The sequence below is a fragment of the Symsagittifera roscoffensis genome, chromosome 5 (genome assembly GCF_963678635.1).
Source record: "Symsagittifera roscoffensis chromosome 5, txSymRosc1.1, whole genome shotgun sequence".
NCBI lineage: Eukaryota > Metazoa > Xenacoelomorpha > Acoela > Convolutidae > Symsagittifera > Symsagittifera roscoffensis.
In genome coordinates this window covers 25,272,974-25,291,314 of record NC_087066.1, presented here as the reverse complement: position 1 = coordinate 25,291,314, position 18,341 = coordinate 25,272,974, and the positions used below count along the sequence as shown (strand labels likewise).

The 18,341-nt window shown below is 39.1% G+C and overlaps 5 protein-coding genes across 6 annotated transcripts in view; 1 reads left to right on the top strand and 4 right to left on the bottom strand.

Annotated features, from left to right (window-relative positions):
• Window positions 1–18,341, top strand: part of LOC134846998 (sec1 family domain-containing protein 1-like) — a 541,294-nt gene that overhangs the window by 64,667 nt on the left and 458,286 nt on the right. The window lies entirely within an intron of this gene.
• LOC134847000 (IST1 homolog) overlaps window positions 1–18,341 on the bottom strand; it is a 541,764-nt gene that overhangs the window by 160,094 nt on the left and 363,329 nt on the right. The window lies entirely within an intron of this gene.
• LOC134847002 (NAD-dependent protein lipoamidase sirtuin-4, mitochondrial-like) overlaps window positions 1–18,341 on the bottom strand; it is a 500,142-nt gene that overhangs the window by 118,472 nt on the left and 363,329 nt on the right. The window lies entirely within an intron of this gene.
• Window positions 295–2,088, bottom strand: LOC134845707 (cyclin-dependent kinase 7-like). Its single transcript, XM_063862759.1, has 2 exons — window positions 1,328–2,088; window positions 295–845 (listed from the first exon to the last, which is right to left on the bottom strand). Exons 1-2 carry the CDS (start codon window positions 1,966–1,968, stop codon window positions 371–373), a joined length of 1,116 nt encoding a protein of 371 aa, XP_063718829.1. The 5' UTR covers window positions 1,969–2,088; the 3' UTR covers window positions 295–370.
• On the bottom strand, window positions 8,048–9,289 carry LOC134846665 (putative trans-acting enoyl reductase Rv2449c). The gene has a single exon (XM_063864050.1). It carries the CDS (start codon window positions 9,287–9,289, stop codon window positions 8,048–8,050), a length of 1,242 nt encoding a protein of 413 aa, XP_063720120.1.

The following is an 18,341-nucleotide window of genomic DNA, read 5'->3' as shown; positions in this document are numbered from 1 at the left end:
CATAATTCGACATATTTTAGGCAAATCAATTTGCTTCGCCTATCACACCCAGATCATAAATAAAATATTTCGCTGAAATTTTCCCGCTCCTAATGCATTTTTTGCAAGAGAAGGCCGTTTTGGGTAATAAAAGTACCATAGTAAGGACTTTTTGGCGTTCAAAAGTGAAACGCCAACATTCTCCAAGCGTAATCTAAATTCACCCTTGCTTATATGTGATAAAGGTAAATATTTTTTTTCTATTGAATCCTGGAAACAAATTTCTCATCTAAAAAGCTCTTTCAATTTGTAGCATCATTTACAAACAATTAACTTCAGTTCAAACAATATCAACAAAATTTCAATCACATCAAAGCTGTGTGTTTCCATTCTAATTGAAAAGGAGCTTTTTGGCCACAGAACTATGCTCTTCAATGAACTTTTTCCTCTTTTGTCCCACTGTCGGCTTTTTAGGAAGTTTACGACAAGCTGTAGGCGGAGGATCATTACTGAAAAAGGACATGTTTAAAGCTTGTTTTGTGGCCACTCGTTGCAGCGGATCCAGCGCTAGCATCTTTTCCGCCACTTCTAGCAAATCTTCAGGCGCTGAATCGAAACGATGCCAATTACACAGAGGTGTCTTTGGAATGAATTTGAATTGCATGTATGTCCTCAGTTTGTCATGATTGGGCCATGACTCCTGAGTAGGAGTTCCCATGAGGGAGAATATTTTGCTGAGTTGGTCCAAGTCGGAGTCTCCTGGGAAGATGGGGTCTCGCATGACCAGTTCAGCTAGGATGCAGCCGACAGCCCACATGTCTACCCCTGTTCCGTACTGCTTTGCTCCCCATAACAACTCAGGAGCACTGAAATTGAAATATACGGTTATTATTATCTTCATTGTTTTTAGTTTCAAGGTATTTACAAAACGCCAGAAAATAGACATGTTATCGCTCATAGATATTATTAAAGGTCATTACGTCTTAAATTAAGGCTTACAAATGAAAATTGCTTAGAGCGCAAGAAAAATCCGTGATATGGCAACTAAGCCGACAAAACATAAGCAGGCAAACTAAAGTCCGAAAATTCAATTTGATACAAACTGAAAAAAAAACAAGAATCGGCCGGTACTCACACCCCAAGGGGGAACGAGCCTGGAAGTTGTTTAGGTTCATTAATAAGGCAAGTTCAATTTCTTACAACTTTATCAGAAAAGATATTTACGGGGAAAAAAGTCGAATTCCCGATTACAAGACACTTGCTCTCACTAGTGTAACAATTAACCATCTGGAAGCAAAATTCCTTCCTGGTACGGTTTAATTCAAAATTACAGCAGCTTTTCACTCACCGATACCAACGAGTCACTACTTCTGACGTCAGCTGCTTCGAGGGACTGCCGAAGAACCTCGCCAGTCCAAAATCAGCCAACTTCAGAACCCCATTGGGGTCAATCAGCAGGTTGTTGGGCTTCAGATCACGATGCAGCAGCCATCTTGTGTGCAAATACTCCAACCCATGGAGAATCATGATGAGATATCGCTTGATATTGGGAAATGTGATTATGATATCCTGTTCTCGAATGATATGTTCTAGATCAGTTTCCATGAACTCAAAAACCAAATTCATATTATACTTTCCTCCATAGACGTCCAACAGCCCTAGAATATTCTCGTGATTCAACTCTCTCATGAACTTAATCTCTCTGATTGCAGTTCGATTGATGCCGTCTCTAATTTCATCTTTCGTTCCCTGGTTTATCTTTTTAACTGCTACAATCCGGTTATTGTTCTGCACATCTTTTGCTTTCCAAACTGTGGCATATTGACCTTCGCCCAAGAATTGGACCTTCTCATATCGTTTCGATTGGCCTCCAGATTCTTCTTCGTCTTCATCCTCGTCTATTTTGTCCCAGTCTGTTATTGCTGCTTTTGAGTTCGACTCATTTTCCTGTTGTTCTGTTTCGGGAAAATTTGCTTCATCGGCGTCCATTGGTATCGCACACACGGTAGTTATTATGTTCAAGAGAGCATAAGCTCTACCAATACCATAATTCCCTCACAATTTATAAAGGCATTACTTCTCATCAAATCTAAATGATCACCGCCACTTCCATCTGAAAAGGTAGAAAAATTCAATCTTTTATTGCAATCTGAGTTTATGACGTACAAATAGACATTCGATTATAACGCTAAAAGTCACTTAAGAGATTTTTTTGCATTAAGTCCAATACGTTGAGCCCAATATGCACGAGACTGACAAAAAAAATAAGAAGACTAAAAGACGACTACGAAAAATTAAAAACAATCAGCTGAGAAATTACTGAGTGAAGCGCAGCAAGCAAAAATATTTATAAAAAATAGTGGAAAAAATTATCCGCAAAGACTTGTCTGACTCTAACCGAGGTTTTAAACTTGAGTGCAATGCATTAAAATTCTCAGAATACAAGCCATGAAACCATTTGTAAATCGCACAAAATGATAAAAACTCAGAAGTCTTAAGAACCGGTTGTCGTTCCAAGCATCGAAGTTAGGTCTACGCCGCGAACTAAGACAATGAAATTGGACTGATAATTTATCAAGCTATCAAATTATGCATTGATTCTGTTGAACAAGTCATTGCTCCGATTTGATGACGCTTGCTAATTGCAAGCGTAAAAACTACTTGAAAAGTCAGATCAATCTTGAAAAATACCACCGGAAAGTGAGAGAAAAAATCATTTTCGATAAATAAGTTGACAGAAAAAAGCTGACACCCGATAAACCAAAAAACCATTTAGAATTTTCAGCGAAAAAAGTCACAAGATATTTTGCGATTTTATATAAAAGCTACCGACACAACCTATGAACGGTCACCGCAAATCTTTTCAAAAAATTGAGTATTCAGGGGGAACAACACGATTTCTAATCAATAAAACGATTTAAAACTGTCTATGGGCTAATTTAATACAGCTACGAAGAAGCAATTGTAACACAGGCAAAGCACGGCTTCAGTCGCACCACTTGCGATACAACGCGATCCAATTTCGAATGCCGAGAAACGCAGCTACCAGCATTTAAAAAGCTTTTAGTATCTACCGAGCGGTAACTAAGCCGAAAATAAGTGGATCGACACTGCTTACTGAGCCCAAAACAAAAAAGTGCCGTTTTAACTTTTACACCAATACCAACCGGAATTATTTATGAAATAATAATCAAATTTTGTCTTTCTTAACGATACAAAATCCTATGAATAATCAGCCTAAACTATTTAGGCCGAAAAACTTGACACAGAGACAAAGCGAAGTTTCGCATCACTTGCTTTACAAAGTTGATTGTCAAATTTCAAAAATTTGGACTCATAAGAAATCGAAATTAAATCTATTGAAGAAATCATCGGTTAAATATAGTATAAATTAAATATCGTATAAATTATTTATAAATTGTTTATATAAATTATAAACAATCCAGAAAAGGGCAATACAGCTTTAAAAGGCTAAAAAAAAAGAAAGAAACCAAAATTAACAGAAAAATCTGCTATGTACCGGAATCAAACCACCCGCTTAATAGTCACAAGTCCAATGTCTGTGCCATGGCCGCTTGACAATCTTGAAACACTTGCCACCAACAAATCAGATAAAAATCTACAGAAGCGCAGCGGAAATTCGGATCACTTGCGATACAACACAAAAATTTAAAAAACAAAGGTTGAACAACACAAACATTTAAAAAATGGAAAATGTTGATAAAAGAACTAGGTTTGCCGAAATTTTGGTATGTCTCGATAAAAAGGAAAACATGCCAAGCAAATCATTTGAACATTATATCAGCAAAAAAACTATATATTTTGTTTAAAAAAAATTCCGCCCAGAAACTACAAAGAACAACATTTGCATCTCTAATTAAAATTTCTCACAGCACATAAAATAATCCGTGATGTGGCAAATAAGCCGGCAAAACTTGAGCAGACAAACGAAAAGTCCGACCAATCAATTGTTTTTCGGGAGCAAGTTTCATACATATTGACAAAAAACAAAGTCCGGCCGGGACTCGAACCGCGGACCTTATGGTGCAAAGGCAACCACATTACCTATAGGCTGAAAAGTGAAAAAACCTGGAACTTGTTAAGGTTAAATAAAAATGCAAGTAAGATTTGTAAGAGAAGTTCTTTACGGGAAAAAATAGTCTAGTTCCCGATTACAAGACACTTGCTCTAGCAAGTGTAATAAAACTTAAGCAGCAAAACTAAACCACAAATAAAACTATTTCCTCAAAAATGCGATCAAAAGAACCTTTTTATTTGTCACTTGGTTTAGAAAAAATTGAAGTATGTGTAATAAATATAAATTGACGAATTTCACTCAAAAACTTGAATTTCCAAGAAACTTTGTTCAAAATTTTGAAATCAAACAAACTGCAAGTCCATCAGGATCGTTTGAATGCATCAAAAGACTATCCATCGCGTATTCTCAACTAAGATCCAAATGAAAGAACAAAATTGAAAATTAAAATTTCGACCCAAACCGAAGACCCAATTACTTCAATCATTCAATCATATTCAATACAAATTGATATGCAAAGAGGCAAGAGAGCTAGTCACAAGATATAGATAAAAAGACAAAAATAGATCAAATACTCCCGTATATTAAAACAAGAAAACTCATGTTTTTCAAAACAAATTTTGCCAGAATTTAACCACTTTTGAATCTCGTTAGACACTCACCAGTCAAAAAACAAATAAAACCATGCAATTTGATGTTTTCAATTTTCGGAAAAATTGGTGATATCAAAACAAATTGCTGTGCTCAAACCGGATTATGACACAAAATTGCTTAAAATTAATTACCCACTGAGCAAAAAAGTAAAAAAGAAAACCATGCATTGCAAAATCTAAATAATTTTCAACAATCAAAAATTCCAACAGAAAATCTCTGCTGGAGAAAATTATGACACAAAATTGCTTAAAATTAATTACCCACTGAGCAAAACATTTAAAAAGAAAACCATGCATTCCAAAATCTAAACAATTTCCAACAGAAACTCTCTGCAAATATTCTCATCTTCTAACAGTGTTAGTTATAAAAACCAAAAAGCCATTAAAATAAAAAATAATATTTACGCTCTTCGAAATTGAATCCAAAAAAAATTTAAAATAAACAAAAACTGTTTGAACAGTCTTTTAACTCAACTAAACGGGATTAAAAAAGAAGGATTAAAGCCATTATAAAATTTATTTTAAAGCCATTATTTTTTAAATGTTTGTATCATGCAGTTCATTTTGCAGAAAGATGCTGAGATACACAATTGCCTCTGTTAAAAAAAGTATTAAAACGAAATTTATCAAGAGGTAACTAAGCAGACAATACTTAGATAGACGACCATTGAGCTGAAAAAATATTCCGCCAGAAAACAATTGAAAAAAAAAATTCATTTGAGCGCCGGAGCACAAAGGATTTTTAACAAGTTATGAGGCAACCAAACAGGTTAAAACTCAGCCGTAACCATTCGAGCCGGAAAAGTTGGAGAAAGATTACTTTCAGAAAAATAAAATCAAATAAACGGAAATGTACAAGGCAGACAAGCTCACAAAATATCTGAAGACAGTCCATCAGCACAGAAAAGCTGTTGCCTCGAATGATTCAGAGGATTTTATCAAACTGGATGTTAACCCTAAAAAATTCTATTACGTTTTGGTAAAGATTGCTAAATTCAAGCGCAATCAACGCGTTTTCAATAAACAAAATAGACCAGTTAATGTATTGATAGGTATGTTTTTAATTCGCCGGAAACTTTTAATGTGAAATCACCTTTCGAGCCTAAAATCATTCACGTTTTTTCGTCATTTCTTCTACTTCTTTTACAGAGCGTAAATTGTGTTCCTTTTAGCAAATCAATTTGAAATCAAAAGAAAGTGAGACATAGAGCATCACAGCATCATTTGATAGGGGTCTTCATTAGGTTCATTGACATTTAAAAAAACTATTTAAAAGGAAATGAAAAAACCGGCAAGTGAGCCGACAAAATTAGGGAATAAATCAATAAAGCCGACAAAAAAAATCATTTATATCTAATTTTTTTTTTCAGCTGTAGACACAGTATTACTTCTGCATCTCTAGACACAGAACTGCGATGTAAACTTGGCTACAACTGGAGATCCTAAAATTGGGGATCCTGTGAACAAAGTCCTGTTTTGCGATTTCATTACCCTTGATAATTGCAAGGGTAAACATACGAGTGTTTTTCATTCATATTTACGGTACCCAAAAAAGGTCAGCAAGGGCCCAAATATTAAACTTTATAAAAAAAGTTAAACGTAAGTTATCTTATCCCATTCTGAGTAAGTTATCTGTCTCGTTGAAAAACACTCATGTCTGCTAAAATGAACAGCATTATTCAAAAGTTAACCAGCGGAAAAAATAAACCAAATTTCCAAAGTACAAGCAAAAATATGAGAATGCTATCATTTTTTATTCAGTTTATGATAATCACATTAATGTTTCTTGTTTTCACAACTCCTGTTCAATTATTTTCTAAAGGCGAATTGCAAATTGAGAAAAAGTAGCTGATCGTATAAAAACACGCTGGAAGAGTGAAACATAGCCAACAGATAGTTGGAAAAGAGTCAATGAGAAAAAGTAGCTGATCGTATAAAAACACGCTGGAAGAGTAAAACATAGCCAACAGATAGTTGGAAAAGAGTCAATGAAAAAAAAACAGAAAAACTTAGTGTTTTTAAAAAACTTTCCAACTTCTTTGAAGCTTTCGAATTTCGAAGCTGAAGAAGCTCTTTGAATTTGAGCAACAATTTATGGTTGGCACGTTTTTGATCAAAAATAACTCATTTTGAGAAAAATGGGAGTTAGCTAAAGTTTTTATTTCGCTGGGAAATCTAAAAATAAATAAATTCCATTTTCGAAACTAAAAACTGATCACGTTTTTTCGCGCCAATTCCTTTTTCGTGATTGGAGAGCGAAATTTGCCATCCTTTTAGCAAAAAAACGTGAATTGCACTCAAAAAGTCATATACAGCTAATTGCATCACGACCTTTATAAGAGTCTGAACTACATTCATCGACTCTTAATTTAAAAAAAAAAACAGTAAAGATGGAAAGAAAAAAGACAATATTAGTCAAAAAGCTATTAAGCCAAAAAAAGCTCTGATAATTGACTTCACGGCTCAAAAAAGTTGACACTAGCCATGTAAACCGCAAAAGAACAGATTCATGTTCATGTAAAAGTCCAGGAAAGTTTTATACAAGGAAAAAACACTTTTTCATCCTTTCAAATTTTCTGTTTAACAGCACATCATGTTGAAAACAGAATCGAGGAATAGTAGCGAAAAGCTGTGACCGAGTGGGTTAGGCACACGTTTGTCAACACGAGGGTCATGCGTTCGAATCCCACTTCGGTCACGATTGGAAAGGTCCCAGGGTCATCCGCCTCTTCAAGGTGGGACCGGCTGCGGCGAAATGGATGACATCTATCTCCCCCACGGTTGGTCCTGCACTGAGCAGAACCGGTGGCTAATAAAAAAAAACAGGAATAGTAGCAGGCCATTAAAACACTTAAAGTTGAGTGAAAAACCGCATGGCAGGACAAGGCCAACAAAAAAGAATTATCGAGAAAAACTCAAGTTCTCAAAAAAAAAACTGAAATAAGCAACGTGAGCGTCTTGAAAACTGTTAGTCTTCAGTTCGGTTCAACATTTTTTTACGACTTCGTTGACTTTTTAAATGAAGCTGTTCACATTCAAGGCTATATTAAACGATTAAAGTAAGCGACAATTTTGAGCTAGGGGCAATTGGGTACACTTTTCTAACACACGGGAAAAAAATTGCGGCTGATATATTCATAGCATGAAACAAACTTTAAATTTTCTCGTTTACTGTTTTTTTTGCTATAATGACAGATCAAAACAATTCGCTGTCTGCACAGCAACTGGTATCTATATTTGTAGTGCTAACATTTTAAGTAATATAGCAAAGAGCAACTGATTCTGCAATTATAAATTTACAAACCGCTATAGTTATCAATTCAATAAACTAAGATATGAAACAGATTAGGACAGTTGAAAGCTTTACCAATTTGAATAATTATTCCTCAATATTTTTTTCGTCAACCAGATCGGTTTTCACTTGAAAACCATTTTGCAGCATCGCCTCAAAATACTTTTCACTCAACCCACTGCAAGGTGTTCTGAATCCAAAAACGCCCATTTCTTCTGACTCGCGTGCCATGTCGATTCCCGCTTCAACAAGCATTCTAGCGGTTACAACATATCCTGGATCTCCTGTAATTGTCATATCGCAAACTGCTTTCTTTCCAGATTCAGCGCTGCTTCCGAAGAACTTCAATTTAGCGAAACCATTCTTTTGAATGTCTTCATTGGGACCCTGGCCTGGTTTGGGCACTAAGCGTTGGGTTATTGGTCTAATCCAAGTGTTAGATATTGATAAATTTGCAAAAACTAAGCCCCATGACATAGCCTTTCCTTTAAGCCATGTTGACTTTACAAATTCGTCATACGCAAAGTTTTGGCCATAACCATTGAACGCGTTAGACCTTCTAACAATCCGAGAATTGATCGGTGCCATAATAAATGGAGCTAAGTAATGGTTCACCTCTGGATCCCATATAACATCATTTGGATCGCGACTATCTAGTCCATTTTTTCGGTCTTTCGGGTTTAAAGCTTGTGGATCTTTAATAACTGATATTGTCTTGCCTATATTCTCCGGAGAGGACGCTTCCAGTCCTGATGCAATAGATCCTCCGGAAAATCCTGCTTTGATTGCCCATAGTACACCTCGTACATGTTTAGTGTCTTCACCCAATTTATCCTTGAATGTTTTAGCAATACTCATTGTTCCCCAATCACTTGGAACCGAATCAAAGCCACACGTAGGTATCAATTTGACCCGATTTGCTTTGGCCTTTTCGTCTAGTTTTTCCATCATCTGAAGAACCCAAAACAGTTCTCCAGTGAGATCGGCATAATGTGTACAATTATTGACGCAACTTTCAATCAATTTTGTTCCATATTTAGAATAAGGGCCAACGAAGCTAACTAACGCTTTACATTGCGAAGTCAATTTATCCAGAGCTTCTGCGTCCGAAGAATCAGCAACAACGATTCCCAATTTTTCCATATGAGAATACCTAGAGCTCAGCGTTTCCTTTAAATTTTCCAACTTTTTTGCATCTCTTCCAGCAATCGCCCATTTGAAAGAGTCCGAAAAAGCGGGACTTTTGCCGGCCAAATATTCGCAAGCCAATTTTCCTGTGAACCCAGTAGCACCATACACAACCAAATCCAAAGGCTTTTTAGTGCTCATTATGGCTATTAAATGTACTATTCCACACTAGCAAAAACCATTTAAACACAGAGAATTAGCGAAACTTGTCATCAATTGAACAAGGACTTACTAGGTTGTTGATCTTAACAACAGCTCAACCTGAAAATGATTACCAAGATGTAAAAAATGGTTACATTAATTTCCTGCCTTGAGCAGATTATGAGAGCAAACCAATACTCCAGGACGAAGTTTGTTGTATATTGTACGTTTTTTTTTCTTCAAATAAACAATCACAATGTCAGAAACTATCATCGTAACCCAAATTACTACTCATCTGTAATAAAAAAAATGGAACTTTGATTGCACAATGATAATTAATATTATTAAGCAAGTGTATGTCACACAACTTTTTTGCATTATATATTTATTTAGAAAATAACGGTTAGAATTTTAACATGGAATAAATTTAAATTGTTTCCACGTTGTTTTTCCATAGGTTGCCATAGAAGGATGTTCACAAAAAATAGCAAGAAAAGATTCCTTAAATTTAAATTTCATAGTCTTGTAAGTTAAACTGCTGCTGTTTCATGTTTCAATTTGCATTTTGAAATTTTCGATATAATGACTGCTGAATCTTGCTTTAATGTGTAGTTTTTTAGTTCTTTTTTTTCACGTCAATTGGGTTGTTCACGTACTCGATTTTTGTGTATGCCGGTAGTAATATATGTTCGATTTTCCATTGATGGCAAACTATTTTCCAATCGATAAACAAGGACACCGGAAGTACCTTGTATTCCAGCTTAAGATCTGATGAAGAATCAAGTGCCCAGTAGTTTCGTACGCGCGCTTCGTAAACGTCTATCGGCTGCTACGCAAGAACCTAAGTCGACACTTTTCCTTAAGCAGCGTATCTCTGTGACTGTACAGGTTGGTAACAGTGCTTCTGTTCCGGGCACACCAGAAGCTAGTGACAGACTCGACGAAGTTTTTATTTGTTGAGATAATTCAAGCTTTTCCTTATGTTTTGAACACTTTCCTCACTCCAAAGAACAGATCATTATTGTATAAAGTCGGATCTTTTATTTTAAACAATTTTGTAAATATCGCTAGTTGATTAATTCCGATTCGATTTGAATTAAATTTTTACATTAAATATTTTCTTGTCATAGCAGGTCTTTGTTGCCCAACTCAGTTGTTTTTGAAGCGATATCATTAGATTGGATGTCAAACTGCTTGTAACATTCGCAAAAAAACTACACAGTGACGGAGCGTAAAAAAAGCACCTATTGACGACTGGCCGGCATCAGTTACCTAAATGCTACACGTTTTTCTTCGTCTCGATCTAGCCAGTTGATTTTCTGGTCTGTTTAGGGCTAAGTAAAGAGTTACCATTTTGCTTTTGATCAGCTTTTGATCAGCGTTCGTTTGCATGCAAAGACAACCACATAGCTGGGTTTCGGATCCCCAGACTACGTGGTTGCTATTAAAAACACGGCTCGAATATGCTATTTTACTATGTTTTTAGTTTGAGAATGCGTTAAAATTGTAAATTCAAACAAACGTTTTTCGCACATTTTGTGCATCTTCAGGTTTTAAAAATTCTAAACTATCTGTACAAAATGATCAAAGATCATAAAAAGTGTCACACACATCATTACTTCAAGTTTTTAAAAATTCAACCAATAAAAACTTTAGAAATATCACTGAAATTATGTAACAACTATTATGTAACATTTTACAACATTTTGTCACAAATTTCTGAGAGTTTTCTTCATTTTGGGTACAACAAGTGTTGGCATTAGGGCCAAAGCATCCCGTCAGGGATAAATTTAATGAGACGCACTTTATCGCCGACATTGACATCCTTCTATCGGATCTCAAAATCGGGTTTCAAATTTCTTCAAAATTGGGTACAACAAGTGTTGGCATTAGGGCCAAAGCATCCCGTCAGGGATAAATTTAATGAGAAGCACTTTCTCGCCGACATTGACATCATTCTATCGGATCTCAAAAATTGTAAAGTCCCCGGGGAGGCCCTTTGTGAGATCGAAGCTGTGGCAAAAGCCTATGCTAAAAGGGTGAAACAAACACCATGTGACAAAGGCGTTGAGAAGGCCCGAAAGTATCTGAAGAGTAATGGATTAGTTGCGGTACCTTATGACAAAGGCGTGGGTTTTTGTGCAATGAGAAAGGACAGCTACGAGATTAAGTTGTCAGATACATTAGATTCAAATCAATTCAGCAAAAGTAAAGGAACAAGTGATGCGATTGTTTTGAAGATAGAAAGAGACATCAATAAGGAGTTGTTGGCTATGAGGAAAAAAGATGAAAAAGTGAGAGTCTCTACACAAGGATGAGGTCTACTGGGGGGGGGGGGGGCTGCCCGCCAGGCTTTATGGATTGGCGAAAGTGCATAAAGTGAATACCCCATTAAGACCGGTCCTCTCCTTGCCTGGTAGCTCTTATTACAACTTGAACAAGGCTCTTGCAAAATTTTTCGAGAAAATTGAGGGCGCAAACATCGAAACCAACTCACTAGATGCGAGAGAAATCTTAGAGAGCACTAATCTTGAGCTCAATGAAAACTTGATATCTCTAGATGTGAAGAGTTTGTACACAAATGTTCCACTGAAAGAAGCGATAGACATACCACCATCAATTGCTAGGAAAACCATGAAGAGACTGTTGAACATGGCAGTTAGTCAAGTCCATTTCAAGTGCAATGAAACATGGTACGTTCAGAAAGATGGTTTGGCAATGGGAACAACTCTTGCCGTTATTTTAGCAAATCTTTGGCTGAAGCAGTACAAAACTGCACTATCGAGGGATATTCCCGAAATGTTTTTGCCCGAGAAAGATCTTCACGGAATATGTCCCGAGTGCAATAAGGAAGTCACGTACAGGTCAAAAGGTGTAGAATGTGAATGCTGTTTGAACTGGTATCACGTAAAATGCGGTGATATATCAGATGATGAGTATCGAAATATAAGTGAAACCGTCTGGTACTGCAGAAAATGCATCGCAATAAGAGAGAAAAATAAGTAAGGGCAACAAGCTAAGTTATTTCTCCGTTACGTTGATGATATAGTGAGAACAGTGAAGGGTGATCCTGAAAAAGTGCTACGGGCTGCAAACTTACTACATCCAAATTTACAGTTCACAAAAGAGACATCAAACACAAACGGAAATTTGGCATTTTTGGATTTACAAATTAGTATTCACAAAAGAAGGAAAAATAGCTGTGGGTGGTATCAAAAACAACAGATACAGGTACCATACTAAATTTTAGAAGCTGCGCCCCCTTCAGTACAAGAGAAGTGTGATTGAAGGAACTGTTCACCGGGTTTTCCGCAGTACGTCAACATGGGAAGAATATGATAAAGCCATGAAAATCAACCGTGAGCAGTGGTTGGATAACCAATATCCGGAAAGTTGGTCGTCGCGGGTTGCATCCCATGCCCCTGAAAAGATCATTAGCGAGGGCAAAAACAAAAAGAACATGGCTGAGAAAAAGAAGCCCTGTGATTATAGCAGTGATTCACCACCCATCTTGATGGTCCAATATAGGGGGAATCACAGTCAGACATTAGCAAAAAAGTGCGCGATATCACCAATGCGCTGATAATATTCACGACGAGGAAATTGAAAACTTGTATGCCCTCTCTAAAATCCTCCTTTTCTAGTGAACTGAAATCAAAAGTGGTGTACAGCCTTGAATGTTGTGGGTTCAAATCCATCTATGTTGGCCAGACGGTCCGACATCTCACCACAAGGATTGAGGAACACCGAAAAGAGGATACCCCAGTTGGACAGCATATAAGGCAGTGTGGTAGTGAGAGTGGTAAGTCTGAGTTTAATTGGAAAATAATCGACCAGGCGTCCAGCAGCATCAAGTTACTTACATTAGAGGCGCTGCACATTAGGAAATAGAGACCGGCAATTAACACGCGCGATGAGTTTAGAAGTAGGGAGCTGACACTAAGGCTATAGTTCCAGAATCGAAAAATTCTGGCTATAACAACAAAATTTTGTAACAACTTACATGTTAGCATTCAAATTAGCCACAAAACGAATATGTTTTTAGTGACTGATATATACTAAATCCATTGTATATTGACCCAGAGTTGAATTGACCCTTTCCTCTTCCTAGCTACTCATATTCTAAATTAACAAACAATATCGTGGTTAATTCAAATGTTCAGGACATAAGAGTAGCTAAAAAGTTAATTTAATACAGTTCAACGTATGACAGTCTCTGGGTGCCGGACCTCCGATTCCATGCTCTTCAAGAAATAACGTTGTTATTTCTTCCACTTCATGGCACGGGACGGTAATGATCCTTCCGGCTCTCCCACTGAAGCCTCCTTTCTTCTTATCGGCTCTCGCTATACGTGTTATCGTGCGTGATCGTCACGATAAGAAACTTCTTATTTTTCTTACGTTTTTTTGACCGTTTCTCACTAGTCAATTGGGTTGTTCTGATTTTCTTCACTTTTTCCGCCAAATATGGCCACTTTCTGTATGTCTCAGAAATACTCCGCCGTCATTCGAATTTTTGAAAAATTTCTTCTAGAATGTTCCGACTCTCCTTTTCCTGATTAATTTGTTATTAACACTGTCAATACTCTTTTTCTTACTCGTCGGAGGGTTCGGCGGTGTCAATCCGGCGGAATGGCACGTACTCCTCGGACAGTCCCCTTCAATGTCCCCATTGAACGCATAACCCTGTGTTACCTTCAAGTGGTGATCCAGCTTTCTATAATCAACTTACACATCGCATTAGAACAAGCAATTTTGTTTCCACCTCAACTCGCTGCGTGTCATAAATGGCATCAAACTACATTTCATCGCCTTTTAACTTTTTTCACAAAATTTGCTCTATGAGGAGTGTCCTAGATAAAATTTCTTTTCTGACTACTTATGTCATTTTCTCCGTAAAATTTCTTTTCGCTCTTGCTGATTAAAAAATTTTGGGACGTGGCACGGCCACGCACCCCATAAAATTGACTTATCGTCACTCTCAAGTATAATCATTCATTTATGCTGTTGCCCTCAATATTAAAACTAAGAAACTCTGTGGCTAGGAAAGGTAATGAGGTACTCACCCTCTTCGAGCAAGCATACCCAAACCCTACCAGGTCGCCACAAAGTGAAGATGTGTCCTACACAAGTTAAAAACACCAGTCAGGTTTAAATAGGTAAATATACTCACCTAAGGCCTATATATATAAATAATCGTCTGCAGAAATTATCCATTGTAATTCAACAATTTTAATAATTCCACAAATTCCAAGTCTGTTCTGACCAAACTACATCAAACAAAAAGTTTAAAAGTTTCATTAATCAATCTTTGTTGATTAGTTCAAGTTTTTACATACAACGGCAAAAAAGTTTTCTATCTCTCCTGTCTTCAATTTTCGTCTTCAATCATCGTCTTCAATCTTCGTCCACCGCTTCTGGTTCCTGCTCGCCTTTCTCACTGTCTTCTCGAATTTTCTGCAGCATAATCACAGAGTTTCGGGCTGGGCCCCAGCTTTCCTGCTCCAGTAACCTCTGTTTGCAGCATGGTAGTAGGTTTTCTGCTGTGACCATTCATTTTCTGCTCTCTGTTCCTGCAGAAGCTCTTGTGCAGGCACAAGCTCACGTTTCGTTCTAGCTCAGCTTGTTAGACCTCTTTCCTTTCCTTTTGAGTGGTGCAAGACATCCCAGCTACTCTCTTCATGGTCACAGCATTCCTATGTGTCAGGAATGACCTCTTATAGGCTCCCGGTCCTATGTACAGCTGGAAAGATCGATAGGCTTCCGTATTTCGCGACAAATGACGCTTCGCGCCTTCGTACACCCATGCCGTCATCACCGCACGGAACCAAGGCACCAATCTTTGTCTTGCCCAAATTCGCTCTATTTCTTTCGGTATCCTCAAATTTTTGCAGTTCGTTCTGAACAGATCCAGCCTCTTGCTAATGCTCAACCGGCTCAATTGCTCCGGAGTTGGCACGGCCATCTCCTGTTCTGTCGTCCCTGCATTGGCTTCCAGCCATCTTACTGCTAACATGGAGCTGACCACCAGTATCGTTACATACTGGGTTTGGTCAGGCAATCCCATGAAGAATAACTCTTCGGCATCCTAAACCAGTACTAGGTTTGCTCTCTTGGGGTACCAAAACTTCTGCGCCAGACAGTGACACGGGTACTCCCATGAGTTAACAGGACGTTTCTCCAAGTTCGATATCCCGACGCCACTAGCAGGGGTTCAATTTCCATCAACGTTTGATGCGTTTCATCTTTTTCGTCTATCGTCGAAAATCGCTCGACATTATTCCCTTCGCCATGTTCTTCTGGAACTCACTGATGTTCCCTTCACCCCACTTTGCAAAGTATTCTCCCACTATTTCTTCCAACTCATCCCTAGACCTCTACATCCTCGACAGTCGCACGCAGTTGGGCACCGAGAAGAGCTGGTCGATCAATCGGTGTTGTGTTCTTGCATCCACAACCAGCATGTGATTCAGGTATTTGCTATTACAGTTTGGTGCCGCATTAGATCCCACCACATACTTCGAGCCGGCTGTCTTCCGATAACCCATGCTGTGCTTCAAATTCATCTCATTTTCAAGAGCCTCCTGCCAGCTTCCAATTTTCTGCTCCGTTTGTAATGTTCCAGGGAACAATTCCACACTCAAGGACGTGACCAGCTCGTGGGCACACTCCAGGCGTTACAAGGACTCAATCGAGCTTACCATGCTAGAGAATCCTAAGGCGGTCAGAAAATTCACCTTCGTCACTCCATTGCAATCGCAATCAGTTCCATATCGTTTTTCTCTGACATATTCAATCTTCCATACAATTTGGCTTGCTGACAGTGCTGTTCACTCAAAGGTTTCAGGCAATGACCATTCTCACACATGTGCCCTTCCATTCCACAATTGGAAGTTAAGCAGGCACCCTCTTTCATCCAATCACAGGGAGAGTTCCCTCGGACTGCTCCTCGGGTTGTTTGTCATAATGCCTCGTTTTTTCAGAGCCAATAGATGATGTATCATAGCTAGGTCGTGCAGGCTCTCATTGTCGTTCTCCTCCAGTTCAATTTTGGCGGCGAAGTCCCATATCAGTCCTGCGTTCGGATTTGGGCACCATGAAGGCTTCATAAGTTCACACATCGTCACTAAGCTGGTCTTCAGTGGACCGTCCCACGAACCAGACTCGAATATTATTTGTCCCTCCAGCTGGGGAATCGAAGGTTCAATCACTCGTTCCTCCAGGATAACTCCCAATTGTAACTGTTCAGACGTTACTGCCCCCATTTCTCGCACTCTTTCTACCCAGAAATTGAGGATTACTGCTTGCTCATAGTCGAAGTATGCGTCCCTCGCTTCCTCGTAAACGAATGGATTATACGCCATTCCTGGGACACCCAACACGTATTGAAAAGACTTCCGCTTCCCTAGCGTCGCGTACTCTTTCAGACTCCTGATTACTTCTAACAATTCCCTCGTCACTGTCAACTCCTTGTTCGAACATCGTCTGACTTCCTCCAACCTCCGGTAGCTATCCATATCATTCAGTTCTTTCGCCGCGATCTGCAGTGGCATGTCTTGATAGAGTTCCAACAGGGCCCTCAATAAGACTTCTTCACGCTTCATCAACCTCTGCCTGATCTTCTTTACACATCCTTCTAGCACCGGTGTGGGGATACGATCCACCGCGAAATTCACAAAGCAAAGTGCGTCTTTTCTTTTTGTCCATGCTATCGCAGAATCGTCCCTTAGGATCAACACTCTCAAAGCTCCCATCAATTCTAACTGTTTCTCTATAGGTCTCGTCTCAATGGTGGCTTCATGCTCCCGTCTTTTTATTCCGACAAGGCACCACACAAGCCTCACTTGCAGGACTGTCCTGACGCAGGGGTTGGCTAAGTACGCCATCACAGATGAGGGAGTACGCATGGTTTCGTCGAAAAATTTCTGTAGGGCCGCCTTCCAGGAAGTTTCACTCAGAAGCTCTACGCCATTCTCATTCGCTTCCGACGACATCACTGTGCCATATTCTTTCCTCTTCAGGTTCGAGCCCGTTATCAACTCTTTCAGATTTTCCTGCAAGGCTTGCTTGTCATGCCAGGCCATCAGGTGGTCTCTCGCGGAGTTTCTCGCTTTCACCATTTCCAGGTAACCAACAGCAAGATGTCCCAATTGAACCGATCCGGGCACTGTAATACGACTGTACTCGACCACGTCGAGCTGCCCTTCCAACTTTATCGTTGCCATGTTGGTACGTGACGGTTTGTAGTCGTCCAATCCATCGGATCCACACTGGCTAATAACCTCCATTTTCAATCTGGTGTCAGCCAGGGTTCTCTCGTTTCTCTTGACCTTTGAAGCTGTTGAGATTAATCCCGCCAGAAACATTGGTGGCACTTGGCTCTCCATCTCCCTGCCGCCTTGCGCGTCCCCTTGCCCAGCTTCATACGGGAAGGACAATTTCAATGACTTCACAACCATGGGGTTGGTCATCTTGTTGTTCACTTTCTCCATCAACTTTTTCACCATTGACTCGTACTTCTTCAGTCCTTTCCTGGCTCTTTCTAGGGGTCGACCTCGCATAACAGGGCTTTCTTGAGCACTTTCTTCCGTGACCGACTCGGCCAGACCGTCCAATTCAGTGGACTCCATCATTTTCTCTATAACTTCTTATATGTTGGGCTGGTTCAACCTTACTCTCATCACGGATTGGGTGCCGTATCTCTGGGTTATGCTCCACGTACTTTCCATGAAGGCTACATGCGTCCAAACCTCGCCGGTTTTTCTCTCCAGCTCGCTCTGGTACCACTCCCATTCTTCTTCTGGCAACGTGCCCTGGAACGCCACTCGCATTGACTCATCAATCCTCCTTCTTCGAGGGGATTCACTGAGTAGTTTGGACTCGCCCTTCCTCTGATATGCTTCAACCAGGGACATAGACTCCGCGGGTGATAGACTAGCTGGGGACTCCTTAGTGGGAGACATAAATGATGACGGTGTCATCAACAACAGTGTTTCATTTGCTCCACCGCATTCTGTTTCATTGAAATCGTATTCCAGCAGATCCCTCTCCA